At 40.2% G+C, this 14671-nt stretch overlaps 1 protein-coding gene across 1 annotated transcript in view; it reads left to right on the plus strand.

Annotated features, from left to right (window-relative positions):
• CPB2 (carboxypeptidase B2) overlaps window positions 1-14671 on the plus strand; it is a 64258-nt gene that overhangs the window by 30581 nt on the left and 19006 nt on the right. The window contains exons 2-8 of the mRNA XM_054719762.1: window positions 333-408; window positions 2122-2246; window positions 5318-5426; window positions 7381-7482; window positions 9824-9928; window positions 12569-12571; window positions 12736-12846. Of these exons, the coding sequence (XP_054575737.1) occupies window positions 333-408; window positions 2122-2246; window positions 5318-5426; window positions 7381-7482; window positions 9824-9928; window positions 12569-12571; window positions 12736-12846 (631 nt within the window). The remainder of the gene's footprint in view (window positions 1-332; window positions 409-2121; window positions 2247-5317; window positions 5427-7380; window positions 7483-9823; window positions 9929-12568; window positions 12572-12735; window positions 12847-14671) is intronic.

Raw genomic sequence — 14671 nt, forward strand, 5'->3', positions numbered from 1 at the left:
AAATATTCCCTTTGCACCAAATATTTAATTTTTAAAATCAACTCACACACACACACACACACACACACACACACACACAAGGAAAAGAGTAAGCACTCTGCAAACTGACTCCCATTTAAGAGAGCTGTTGATTTTGCAATTGCATGGAAGCAGAAAGAATGAGTGAGTGTATGTGTTTTTTTTAATACCACATAGTCTGTAGCAAGACCCTCTTTTCTTCTAACATTTAAAGTTTGTTTCCTTTTTGTAATTATCTCAAAGCCCCTAACAGTATAATTTATTACATTTTTACTTGTTATTTAACATCAAAATTCTGTTTCATTTTTCCCCAGTGGCCAGGTTTTATCTGCTCTTCCTAGAACCTCTAGGCAAGTTCAAATTCTGCAGAATCTTACTACAACATATGAGGTAATTGTTCCCTTATTTATTTGTATATTAGAGGCTCAGTGCACGAATTCGTGCATGGGTGGGGTCCCTCAGCCTGGCTGGCGATCAAGGCCTATGGGGGCGGGGGGGGGGGGGGCGGCCAACCAGGAAGAAGGCCCGTGGCAGGTTGGCCAGCTGGGGGGAGAGGGGCCACGGGAGGTTGGCTGGCCAGGGGGAGGGGCCGCGAGAGGTTGGCCACCTGGGGGGAGGGACTGTGGGAGGTTGGCCAGCTGGCCCCCCATTGGGGCTGATCTGGGGGGCCAGCCAGCAGGGGAGAGGGGCTGCGGGAGGTTGTCTGTGGGAGCACACTGACCCCCAGGGGGCAGCTCCTGCATTGAGCGTCTGCCCCCTGGTGGTCAGTGTGTATCATAACAACTGGTCGGCTGGTTGTTCTGGTCGTTTGGACGCTTAAGCTTTTATATATATAGACTAGAGGCCCAATGGACAAAATTCCTGCATGGGTAGGGTCCCTAGGCCTGGCCGGTGATCAGGGCTGATCTGCAGGGCGACTGATGGGGTGATCGAGGGGGCCCCCACTGGCACCTGCCTTGGCTGGCCTGGAGCCATCCATTCGCCAGCCCCGCCCCCCGCTGCCACCACTGGTCACCTCCCTCTGAAGAGCACCCGGCAGGGCGATTGGGGGGGCCCGCTGGCACCTGCCTTGGCTGACCTGGGGCCTATGAGCTGGGGGAAGCTCCTGCATTGAGCGTCTGCCCCCTGGTGGTCAGTGCTTGTCAGAGTGACTGGTCGTTCCACTGGTTGTTCTGCTGTTCAGTTAATTTGCATATTAGGCTTTTATTATATAGGATTATTTCATTTTGTGGAAGTATTGTATGCCATGCTCTCTCCTATATGTTTTCTAACTTACATATAGCTGGTATAAACCCCTCTTCGTATACTCTTTTTCCCCTTCCCATAATTACATGATTTTACTGGTTCCCAAAATCAAACCTTCTTCATTTGTACTATTGGCTTTTTAGCTAACCACATAATCGTACCTTGGGATTGAAAGTGTGTACTTATAAAGATACTATGATAAAAAGAAGTTCAATAGGACTTTGCTTATAAAACAATGGTTTTTAACCAAGAAGCAAACATCAAAAAGACAAGGGAAAATTTACTAACATTTTCATGCCTGGCACCCATCTCCCCAGAATGCCTGATAAGGGCTTCAAAATATCAGGGTAAAAAATTGACAGCTCCATGTTTTTCAGTTAGACCAGATTAAAGTTTCAAGAGAAATACTTGTGTAGCATGAAGAGGGGGGAGCTGGAGATGACTGGGAGCACCCTTAGACCATGCAGCTCTGACACCTGTGGCTGGGGGAAGCTCCTGCATTGAGCATCTGCCCCCTGGTGGTCAGTGCACGTCATAGCAACCAGTCGTTCCATGGATCGTTCTGCCATTTGGTCAATTTGCATATTAGGCTTTTATTATATAAGACTAGAGGCCCGGTGCATGAAATTTGTGCACGGGCAGGGGGGGTCCCTCAGCCCAGCCTGCAATGACGCCAGCGTCCAGCACCCTGGCCGTTATGGGTGCTGCCATCTTTGTGATGGAGTGATGGTTAATTTGCTTATTACCCTTTTATTAGATAGGATTCTCCTTATAGATACACTTTTATGAGATTAGCTGCAGATGAGAATAACATGAACAACATTTTTGTTTTATCAATTTTTCCACTTAAAACTGCAGATTGTTCTGTGGCAGCCAGTAACAGCTGACTTTATTGCAAAAGCAAAAGAAGTCCATTTTTTTGTGAATGCAGTTGATATAATCAATGTGAAATCCCATTTACATGAGAGCAGAATTCCATTCAGGTAAGCATCATTTAATTTTTAATGAATAGTTATTATAAGCACCCATGAGGCATTTGACTAGCAGACGGTACAATTGCTTCTTGGAAAAATAAATACTTATGTTAGATCTCCAAAATAGACTGGTGATAAAGCCCAAGTAGCTGGCTCTGTGACCTTGAACAAGTGGTTTAACCTCTCATGACCTCACTCCCTTATCTCAAAATGATTGTTAGACTCAATGATCTGTGTAGTTTCTTATGGGTCCTCCTAATTCCTTCCTTCTTATAGTTCTTCTAATGTATACCCAGACTTGGCGAGCAAAATTGTCATTCGCTTGAGTAGACTTGGTGGTACCTCTCAAAAAGCAGCTGGTAAAGAAGATTTTGCTTCTTTCACTAGGTCATTGAACATCCCTGAATGTCTGCCTCTAGACTAAAGTGTATCAAATGCAGTTTTTGCTCAGAGTTCATGCCCTTTCTTTTGAAATCTCCTATCCAACATCTGCTCTCTCTGTCCATTGTTCAAATGCCAGTGTCCTCTTGTTGCCCTAGCACTTCATGAAGGCCATGCTCTCTTCTCTGCACCAGAGGGCAACCTTTGGAGAATACTCTATGATGATTATTAATAACTAGAAGCCCAGTACATGAAATCATGCTTGGGGGGGGTGTCCCTCAGGCCGACCTGCACCCTCTCCAATCCGGGAGCCCTCGGGGGATGTCCAACTGTCAGTTTAGGCCCGATCCCTGTGGGTTCGGGCCTAAACTGGCAGTTGGACATCCCTCTCGCAATCCAGGACCTCTGGCTCCTAACTGCTCGCCTGCCTGCCTGCCTGCCTTAACCACTCTGCCTGCCTGTCTGATCCCCCTAACTGCCCTCCCCTGCCAGCCTGGTCACCCCTAACTGCCCTCCCCTGCCTGCCTGGTTGCCCCTATTAACTTTTTTTTAATCTTATCCCCTTCACACACAATTGTATTTGACTTCCTTATTGGCTTCTCCCTCTCACACAATTTGTCTCTCTCCTTTATGTAACACTTTGTCCTACTGACTCATCATTTATAAACTTTTCTTTCCTCCTTATTTCCTACTTCTGTTCCATCATCCTTCTTCCCATCTTTCTCCTACCCTCCCTCCCTTCCCACATTCCTTCTTTCCTTTATCTTTACCCCTGCCCTCCTTTTCCTTCCTTCCCACCTTAATTTTTTTCTTCACTTCCTCCCTCAGACCTGCTTTGCTCCCTGCCCCATTTCTTCCTTCTTCCCATTCTCCTTTTAAGCTCTACCAGCTCCCCTTTAAAACTTTTCTTCCCTCCCTCTTTCTCTCTCATCCTACCTTTCCCATACACTCTTCTCTACTTACTTCCACTCTTTTAATATCTATCTATCTACCTGCCTAATTATTCACTATCATTTATCTTTTTTCTTTTCTGACTCCTACTTTTAAAATCTGTTCCCAGTACACAACTATACTTGATTTTCATTATAGCTCCTACAGTTCACTCACACATCCTCTTTCCTTCTTTAACTCTGCTCTCTACTGACTCCTTTATAAAGTTCTTCCTTCCCTCCCTTCTTAAAGCTTCCGTTCAAGGGGGGGAGGGGTGTTAACCCCAGCCCAGGGCTCAGCCCCGACAGGTGTTCACCGCCCCCCCTTCCCCGGCCTCCCCGCCACCAACCTGCTCCCATTCCCTGCCCAGGACACCCCATCCAGCGAGGGTAGCCGAGGCCCACGCGGCCTGGGCACTGCCGCTGCCGCCGCAAAGCAGGAGCACCTCTGCCCAGAAGGCCTCGGACCGTCCACCATTCCGTCCCAGACCTGTGGGCACCTCCCCACCAACAGCCCGCACCAGGGGCCACCACCCTCCTCCCACATCTGGGCGGGGCTCCCCTCCTGCCCCTCGCTGGGCGCACCTGCTCCCCTCCACGGTCGCCACCCCCTCCCATGTGCAGCCCTGAATTTCCTTCCCTTTTCTGTTCCTGCGTCTTTTTCTTGTTCCCTCTCTGTGTTTCTGTTTCTCCTCCCAGCCTGTCTGCATGCAGTCCTGCCTTCCTCTCCCTCTCCTTTCTTATTCCCTCCTATCGTATCCTATCCTACCCCGGCCTTGTAGCTGCCTGAGCAGAGGGCAGGGACGCAGCCTGCTTATCAGGTCATGACGTGATGCTGTAACAGATAATTTGCATATTTCTCTATTATTAGTATAGATGTTTGTTATAGGTGTTTACTGCTTTCTAGAAACTGTGCTGGGCGTTTTTATACATTGTATCATTTACTCTTTATTTAACTCTGTGAGGTAAATACTCTCCTCATTTTGCAGATGAAAATGTTTTTCAAACTTACAAATGAATTTCTCTAGGTCAATTGGCTAGAACATGGCAGAGCTAGGAGTTGAACCCAGATCTTTCTGATGTCAAAGCCTTGATTTTTATCTATTGGCCTCAATAAAAGTAAAGAAATGTTATTAAAATGATAGCTAACTTTCAACTTGTTCATCTCAGGTAATTAAATGGCTGATTCAGTTAAAATGTTTGCCTCGTTAACAGTGTGGCACTTCTCAAGAGACATTAAATAAGATGACTTTACCATACCTACCCTGTTCCTGTGCTTCTATTTCTCTAGAGATCTGATCATCTTTGGCTATGCAGAACATGTGGTATAGTTCAACAATTGTCACAATGAAAAATAAAGACAAAAAGCTTTCTTCTTCTCCTTGGCTTTTAACTGAAAATAGAATAATACAATATTACTCTGGATTAAAGAAAGCTGTCCACTAACCTATATGTTCACATAAAAGACACTGATGAAGCACAATTGAGAAATGTTGATAATAATAGGGAAAGGGTGAGATTTTGGAGGCCTTGAAAACAGACCATATAGAAATCACTTTCTCTCCAGTGTCCATATGTGCTCTACCAAGAAGGTTTGTGAATTTCAGCTCACCATAAGGTTAGGTGGTATAGTTTTCACCTTGATGAACTTTTGCTTGTTAGATTTCTTAGTGATTTTTCCCCATGCTCACCTGTTGTGGCTACAACGGGCCATGTGGGGAAGTCAGAGCCCTTTTTGAAAACCAGCTCACCCTCTGTTTTATCATCTAGTATCTTGATGGAAGATGTGGAAGATCTTATCCGCCAGCAGACTGCCAACGATACCATCCGCCCCCGGGCCTCCTCCTCATTCTATGAAAATTATCACCCACTAAATGAAGTAAGCCATCACATTTCTCTCCAAAATTACTATTTTCATTTAACCAGCATTTTCACTTCAATGATGGGAAATTATTAAAATATCATAATTAATGGAAGAGGGTAAAAAGTATTACAATTAGGTTGATCATATGGTAGTAACTCATCCTTTTGTAGATATTTTCACTGGGAAAATTGCCATCATATTTGGTAAACTGCCTCTAAGCAGGATTTTGTCCATGACTAAGAGTATCTCTACCTGCTGGGAGTAATACTACATGCTAAGGAACAGCAGGAAATAGTAAATAGGGCCTTTTTATTGACACTGCCACACAAAAATTTAACAGTCCACTGTGTTAGTCTGCCATAACAAATTACCACAGATTGGACAGCAGAACATTATTCTCTCATAGTTCTGGAGGCTAAAAGTCAACAATGGATGTATCAGTAGGGTTAGCTTCTCCTGAGGCATCTCTCCTTGACTTGCAGATGGCTGCCTTCTCACTATGTCCTTACCTGGCCTTTTCTCTGTATGTACACATCCCTGGTGCTTCTATATGTCTCAGTCTTTACTTCTTATAAGGACAGTTAGAATGGATTAGGACCCATACTAACAGCCTCATTTTAACTTAATTACCTCTTTAAAGGCCCTATCTCCAAATATAGTCACATTCTAAGATACTAGAAGTTATGGGCTTGAACATATGAATTTGGGAGGAACACAATTTAATAATGACATTCCAGAAAATGCCTTGGAACTCTCCTCCCTTCCACCCCCAATCCTTTCTAGGAGGTTCATAGGAACCATCGTAATCTTGCTCTCAGAAAATTCCTCCAAATCCCCCTCCCCCTTCAGCACTGATCTCTTTTTCAGTCCTCACCACAAGGTGGGCAGGAGGTATTCTTTTGTCATTGACTCTCACTAAGAAGACGTAAGTAATCCACTGTGGGGAGAAAAACAAATAGCCATAAAAATACTTTTTAAAACAAATAGCAAAACAAGACAGTTATTCAAAGGATGTTGTCTTCATTACCTCAATTAGATTGTGAAAAAAGAGTCTTCTATGAAATTGCCTTCATATAATACAGCCTCCCCTGTGGGAGGAATTCTACTGAACCATCACTGGAACACAAAACAGTTGTGTGTAGTTGTTCTTTCAGATGTAGTCATTCCTTAGAAGAGTAGCACGGTAAACAGAGGCCCACTGAGGAAATCCCTGATGGCTAAATCTCCAGCACCTCAGACATAGACAGCGCTGGTGTTTGGCAGCAGGTAGGCCTCCCAGGAGCATCTTTGGACACTAGCCTAAAGTCAGGCCTGGAATTTTTATTTGTCCTTCCACTATAATCTTGATGGAATCACAAGTACCACTGGACTGTCATCTAGGAGACAGGTCCAGAATCAAACACCTTCTCAGGGTAGAAGAGAACTGTTTTCCCCTCCAGATTGTTTACACCTTTGCCTCTCATCATTTCACAGACCTTCTTGTGAAGTCACAGGTTTCTAGTGGGAAATAATGGCACTATCATTTATCCTGTGCAAAGACGGTGTCCAGGGCTTCCTTAGGTTACTCTTAAAAAGTGAATTTTTTTAAAAAAAATTTAATATAACAGTGAACTTGTGAATGAATGATAAAGAGGATTTCATACACAGAGGCAGGGATTTGATGTGATGAGCCTTTAAAAATAACTCTTAGGGGACATACTTTAAAGATGAACTTTTCCTACTTTGTCATATGGTTCTCAGTACTTTTCTACTCTTTCTCTAAACTTTGATAATTTTCAAAACTTTACTTTTATTGATTTTCCCTAAACAACAGAAGAAACACCTGCCCCAAGTATTTTAGTTCCTCATTCTTTCTACATACACAGGTTTTAGAGAGCTCTCCTTCCCTTGAAGATGTTATCTGCTTCCTTTGGTCAGGGAAATGCTTTGAACTTACTCTATGACTGACTGCTTATGTCCATTTTGATAGATCTATTCTTGGATAGATGTTGTAACTGAGCAGTATCCTGATATGATTGAAAAAATCCACATTGGATCCTCATATGAGAAGCGTCCACTTTATGTTTTAAAGGTATGTCATGGGGGAGTCATTGATCTGTCGACTCCAGGGAATGTGTTAATTCTCCAGTGGTACTTGTTATAATTTGGATTTTTTTTCTTTGAGTTCTGTAAGTATTTGTATTACTATTATTCCTCCACTTTAATACTCAGCTACTTAGGGTTGATTTTTTTCCCCCGCTTTACTAATGCACTGTTAGTCTATGAGTGGAAACCGCAATTTTAGAATCTACTCTGTCTCTTTTATGTGACATAGGTAAATTCCCGACCTTCAAGACCTACTGTCATAAAATAAAGGGTGAGGAGTGTGGTCTGGATTATTTTTCAAATCCTTGTTTTATTTATACCACCACCACCACCTCTGACTGCCTTACGAAGGAAGAAGAAAAGAGAGAGATAATCTGTTATTGGACAAACACTGACACTGGCGCAGTTTTTAGAACAAAACAAAACAAAACGAAACAAAAAGCTGAACAACCAAACCCAGGGAAGGATAAGAACCAGGGAAATGCTGGGGTCCTGGCAATAGGGTTGATATGATAGCTTCTGCTCCAATCACAGTTCATTTGGTTATTTATTTTCAGTTGAATAAATTGGCCTTAGTAAAGGTGAGTAAATGTGGCCAAAGAAGAATTTGGGGGAGCCATAAAACCAAACTAATTCTTTCTCGATAATTTATAATTATGTGCTTCTGTTTTGCACCACTTTCCCACCCTGAATATATATATATTTAAAAAGAAGCTCTGGAAAAAATTAATCATTGGAAAAATCATTTATTTACCATTTAATTTATGTTTAGTTTCCCAACATTATCTAAATTGTTATAGGTGAGCCTTTTTGATCCTTCAAAGATAAGATTTGGAGTCAGGATTTCTAGGTTTTAATCTGTTCTGAAGAAACTTGCAGTGCAGACTCAAGACAGACATGAAACATTGGGTCTTCTTGGTGACTGAGTTGCTCAGATTGGATCCTTGTAATCATGGCTTCCCATCCATGACATTTGCTTTCAGCATGTCGTGTGTACTCATTGGAACTTGTGTTTCTGGTACTTAGATGTACATGTGGGAAAACCATGCTTCTTGCATGCTTTAGTCTCACTCTTCCTTGGCCAAGGAGGCCCACATAAGGACATAATGTAGGTCTCTAGAGTTCCTCCTGCTTGCCAGTGTCAGGACCAGTACCAGCAGAGCTTGCTTAGTATGGACAGAAGACAACTAATTCAGACAACTCAGGGTTTTCTATTAAATTGAATAGATTAAATCAGCCAGGCAGTTCTCTTCCTTGAGTAATTTAACCTTTCACAGACAGTGAATGTGAATTTCTCACTTGCTTTCTCATTGAATATTGCTATCTCCAAGTTAGTCAAGAAAATCCTACTTGGGTGGTGCAGATGGCAATTTAAAAATCTAACTCTCTCTTTACTTATTTTGAAATTTCAACCCCACATATTTGTTTGATTTTATAACACTCTTCTCCCTTCTCTCCATACTCTAAAATTGGGTTGTAACTATTTTTTAAAAGCAAGTGAAATATAATTCATTTTTTTTTGGAGATGATTTTGAGAATTCTGCTGAAGACATCAAAGGCTATCACTGAGGAAAGAAAGGTTGGAAAAATGTCTCTTTTTCCAGAGACTTGACATCCAGAGCCCTCCCCACCCCCCAATACTGTGAATCAGAACAAGCCTACTGTCCACAGATATATTGGTGATAAGTTTGTGTGAAGTTAGATGTGTGATTCTTTTTGTGTGAAATGGGGAAATAGCCTACTGGCTCCCCTTTCTCAAGCCTTTCTTTGTTCCACTCCTCCCACAGAAAGCTGCCTACCCAACACGTACCCGTTTACTTCTAATGATGTGTGAGGAAAGTGCCTAAAGCACTAGTTCTCTGGTCTCTACTTCTACATTCCCACTAGTTATAACTAGTTAAATGTCTGGGGAATAAAAGAGCTTTAAGTCAAAAGTCCTGGCTTCAATCCTTAATTCTGACACTTACCAGCTATATGATCTTAATAATTTTATCTCTTCACTTTTAATCTCACCAGCTTTAAATTTTCCTTCAGACTTCTCAAAGTAATTCAGAGACTAGTGCATATGTCATATATTTGTTAAAAGGATCTATAATAATAAAAGCATAATATGCTAATTAAACCGGACAACCTTCCGGAGGAAGCCAGGGCTTCGAGTTAAGCCCGGGCCCCAGGTGACAGAGGGAAGCCGGTGCTGGCAGCCAGGGGAAGGAAGGCCTACTCTTGCACAAATTTCGTACATTGGGCCTCTAGTTAAAATATAAGCCCTAAATAAATGGAAATTATCCTGAGGATCCTTGTTATTATTTTTTATTTTCTTTGGGCAGGTTTCTGAAAAGCAACAAGCAGCCAAAAATGCTGTTTGGATTGACTGTGGAATCCATGCCAGAGAATGGATCTCTCCTGCTTTCTGCTTGTGGTTCATAGGCTATGTAAGTACATTATTCACATTCTCTTAAACGCAAATCAATAAATGTGATACATCACATAAAAAAACCTGAAAGATAATAATCACATGATCATATTAATAGACACAGAAAAAACATTTGACTGAATCCCGTACCATTTTTTATTTTTAGAAAGAGCGTAGAATAGAGGGAAAGACAGAGAGAAATATCAATGTGAGAGAAACACATCAACTGGTTGCCTCCTGCGTGTCCCTGACCAGGGCCTGGGCTAGAGAGGAGCCTGCAACCAAGGTACGTGCCCTTGACCGGAATCAAACCTGGGACCCTTTGATACGCAGGCTAAAGCTCCATTTATTGAGCCAAACTGGCTAGGGCCAGCACCCATTTTTTATAAAAAACTCTCAACAAAGCAGAGGGGGGGTTTAAAGGGAGCATACCTTAACATAATAAAGGTCATATATGACTAACCTACAACCCATCATACTCAATGGACGAAAATTAAAACCATTTTCCCTAAGAATAGGAACAAGACAGCAATTTCTCTTTTACCACTCCCATTCAACATAGTACTGGAAGTCTTAGCCACAGTGACCAAATTTTCTAGTTTACCTCAAGAATACAGTGGGGAATTTGCTTTATGTTTACAATCCAGAGTCGGATCAGTACAACCAAAGGAGCCATCAAGCTAGAGGAGTCTTCCCCGCTCTAGCCCCTGTAGCTTTTAGAAATGTTGAATTCAGTTTTAAGAAGCACTGAAACTCAAGACTCAACAGTATTGTATTATAATCTTCTTATGTGCTGAGAGACTAAATATTGATTATTCCAACCACAAAAAAAAAGAAATGGTATGTGATGTGATAGAACTTATATGCACATATGCATTGCCCATAGACATAGACAATAGGGCGGTGAAGGCCTGGGGCAGGGTGGGAACCTGGTAGAGGGGGTCAATGGGGGGAAAGGGGAGACATCTGTAACACTCTCAACAATAAAGATAAAATTTTTAAAAAGAAGGCCATGTGACAATGGAGGCAGAGATTTAGTGAAGTAGCTATGAGCCAAGTAATGCCAAACAACCACCAGAAACTAAGAGAGAGTCAGGGAACAGATTCTCCCTCAGAACCTCAAGAAGGAACCATTCCTGCTAACACCTTGATTTTGGACCTCTGGCCTACAAAATTGTGAGGGAATAAATTTTAAGCCAAAGAAAGAGATAGAGAGAGAGGCAGACAAAGAAACCTACTGTGCCGCATATATTAAAACTTCAACAAACTTTGTAGAAATTAAAATGATAAATGCTTTATTACTTTAAAATAAATGAGGTCTCTAATCTTTTTCTGATAATTAACTGCTATGTTAATACTGAAACATGATAATACTGAAACATGACTTCAACATAAATTTACAAATTTAGTGCATAAAAATGTATTTTACTAGTTGCTCAACTCTTGAAAAGATCTCTTCTTTTATTCTCTAAAATTTGCTTCCTTCTCATTAAGCTTTCATTTCTGACCCATAGTAGATTTTAAAAAAACTTGTACTTTAGCTTTCCTTTCTCCCATATTTCATAAGTGGTTGTCCATTGCAAAAATTTTTAACATGACTCATGATTATTTTAGCAGAATATGAAAATAATATTTTAAATATTTAAAAAGAGAAAATGGTAAAGCTTTTGCTATAGCTAAGGTAGGATCTGAGGCATTTTCTTTTGTCAATAATAAAAAAATATTTTAAAAGCATCTTTTGAGTTGTTTTTGAGTAAAGTTTAAAGCAACAAATAATTGTAAACTAATCCACAAATGAAAGTATAGCAATGTTGCCACTACTTCATTGTGATAGTGTGTTTATACCCAAGCTTAGTCCTAGAAGCAATGCTTTAACCAGCTGAAAGTTGTCTTTGTGGTTATCCTGCCTTTATATTTGGTTATTTTGGGGGTGCACTTCTCAGTCATCAGAATGAGGATGTCATTGGATCATGTTGGAAAATGTGACCCTAAGGTAGGTGTGGGTCTAAAGCAAATGAGCGGTGTCAGGTAATGCCTATTAGGAAACTCATAGCCAGTACTTAGGAAAAGCTACCACTGATTTTAAAGCCAAATGATCTGATGCTTGGAAAACATACTGCTACTATAGCAAAAATTTAGCTCCAAAAGCTACAAAGACAATGTAGAAAATATCACTACAGTAGTCCTACCTGGATATAAGACAAAGTTAAAGCTCTGATTGATATGGGTTACTGAAAAAAACTATATCTAGGCTTTTGCTTCCTTAAATCTTTGTAGTGGGCTTTATGGATTTAATAAATAATTCTTTTTGTTTCTCAAAGGAAATTTTATAAAATGTATGGTTCTGTTTTCTGCCTCCATTTAATAGGAAGACCATTTGTCTCATTTCCAAGGAGTTTACCACCATTGCAGCTAAGTATTCTAAGTATCCTAGTTTTTCTAGGAATTGATACTCTTCCTAAAAGTTAAATTTGTAAATCTAAACATGCTAAATGATTTTTAAAAAGGGAGGGGGGACACATAAAAGAAACAGACTAGCCTGACTGGTGTGACTTAATGGTTGAGCTTCGACCCGTGAACCAGGAGGTCATGGTTTGATTCCAGGTCAGGGCACATGCCCGAGTTGCTGGCTCCATCCTCAGTAGAGGGCATGCAGGAGGCAGTCAATAGATGATTCTCTCTCATCATTGATGTTTCTATTTCTCTCTCCCTCTCGCTTCCTCTTTGAAATCAATAAAAACTATTTTTAAAAAAGGAAAAAGAAACAGACTAAGTTTAGAAGAACTTAAAAGAGATATTATTTAACACACTTGGTTTTATTTGTAGGTAACTCAATTATCTGGGGAAGAAAATCTGTTTACCAATCTTCTGAGGCAGGTGGATTTCTATGTTATGCCGGTAGTTAATGTGGATGGTTATGACTACACTTGGAAAACGGTAGGTGAAGGCAAAGAAAAAACTTGCCCCCATTGGGGATACATGATACACTGGATTAATTATTTATAAAATCCTGGATCTTGACACAATCGTTTCATTATGAAAAAAATAATAATTCTCATTACGGAAAAGATCAACCTTATGAGAGTAGAAATAATTTTATAGTTCACTCCTATTACCTGTCAGACAGCTTCAGAAATAATCACCTTAAGCCAATCTATTTTCATCTATATACTCAACCTTTTTCTGCCTTACCCATATTATTTTAAAGCAGATCTCAGACATCATATCATTTCAACAATAAATATTTCAGTATGCATCTCTAAAAAAGCTCTTTAAAAAATAACCACAGTAGAAATATATCTAAAAATTAAAAATAATTACTTAAAATAAAAGGTTCAATCAATATTTAAAATTCCAATTACATAATAACTTTTAAATAAGTTTCTTTGATTCAGGATCCAAATAAGGCTAATATGCTGTGATTAATTTATATGTCTTTTAATCCTATTGTAATCCATAAATGGTCATGCTCTCACTCTTCCTTGCAATTTATTCATTGAACAAAAAAAGTTTCCCATTGTCTGAATTTGCTAGTTGCATTTTGCCATGTTGCAATTTAACCTATTCCTCTGTCTCCTGTATTTTCTAAAAATTGCTGTTTGGATTCTGTGAGCTTAATCAGATTTAGAATTAACTTTTTTAGCAAGAATATTTCATTGTGATAGTGTGTTCTCAGATCAGGATGTGCATAATATCTAGTTGTGACTCTTTTTGAGATATTAGTTACCACTGATGCACAATGCCTAGATCCATTTATTCTTACTAGGAATCCTTTAAATAGAATTTTTTATTTGTAAAATCATAAATTGCAAGACTTAAAACAGAATTAATTGAACTTTTATTCTAATGATATGTGAATTTAAACCTTAGTACACTTTAACTCAATCATGAGCATGAGTATCCTGATCAATCTCACCTCTATTGGAAACCATGATCAATAATTTTTCTAATCTATAAGTATCAAAATTACTCAAGCACTATGAAATACATTCTTTTCTAATTTAGTGAGGGGCACATAAAACATAACTGAGCATATATCGGTTAAGAGAAATCTACTTGAGTAGCACATGTAAACACTACAGGGAATGAGAAAAGTGCAGAGATTAGAAACATATGGGATTGCACAGGAATAATTTCATGTTGGAGTTAATTTGTGCAGAAGAGATCAGAATGGAGATTGATGAAAAAATCATCTCAAGTAAGAGGAATACTATGAATAAAAGTTTTCAGGTGGGGGTAGGCAAATCCTAAACTAAGTAAATGAGAAATACCTAGCATAGCACATAATACTAATTTAGTGTTCAATAAGTGATCACATCTAGATGTTGATGTTATAATAAATGTATGCCTTCACCAGAATCACAGTGGAATTTAACCACCCTTTAGATGTTTCTACTTTTCAGCTGTCCTTTGTGTCTGAACTCTGCCAACTAGTAGTCCCTGCAGTTCAAGAACCTAATTTCTCCACAGAAAGTGTTGCTACCAAACCACAGGCCACGGTTTGGAGGCAGAATGAGAGGCTTGGTAGAAGGGTTGGTGAGGATAGGGGGAAAGAGTGCCACATCACCCCAACCTTAGACCTAAAGGCTGTGCACCTATTTACATGATCAAATTTTCTAGTTTACCTCAAGAATACAGTGGGGGGTTTGCTTTATGTTTACAACCAGAGTCAGATCAGTACAACCAAAGGAGCCATCAGGCTACAGAAGTCTTCCCAGCTCTAGCTCCTGTAGCTTTTAGAAAATGTTGAATTTAGTTTTAA

This window comes from Eptesicus fuscus, chromosome 8 (assembly GCF_027574615.1).
Source record: "Eptesicus fuscus isolate TK198812 chromosome 8, DD_ASM_mEF_20220401, whole genome shotgun sequence".
Taxonomy (NCBI): Eukaryota; Metazoa; Chordata; class Mammalia; order Chiroptera; family Vespertilionidae; genus Eptesicus; species Eptesicus fuscus.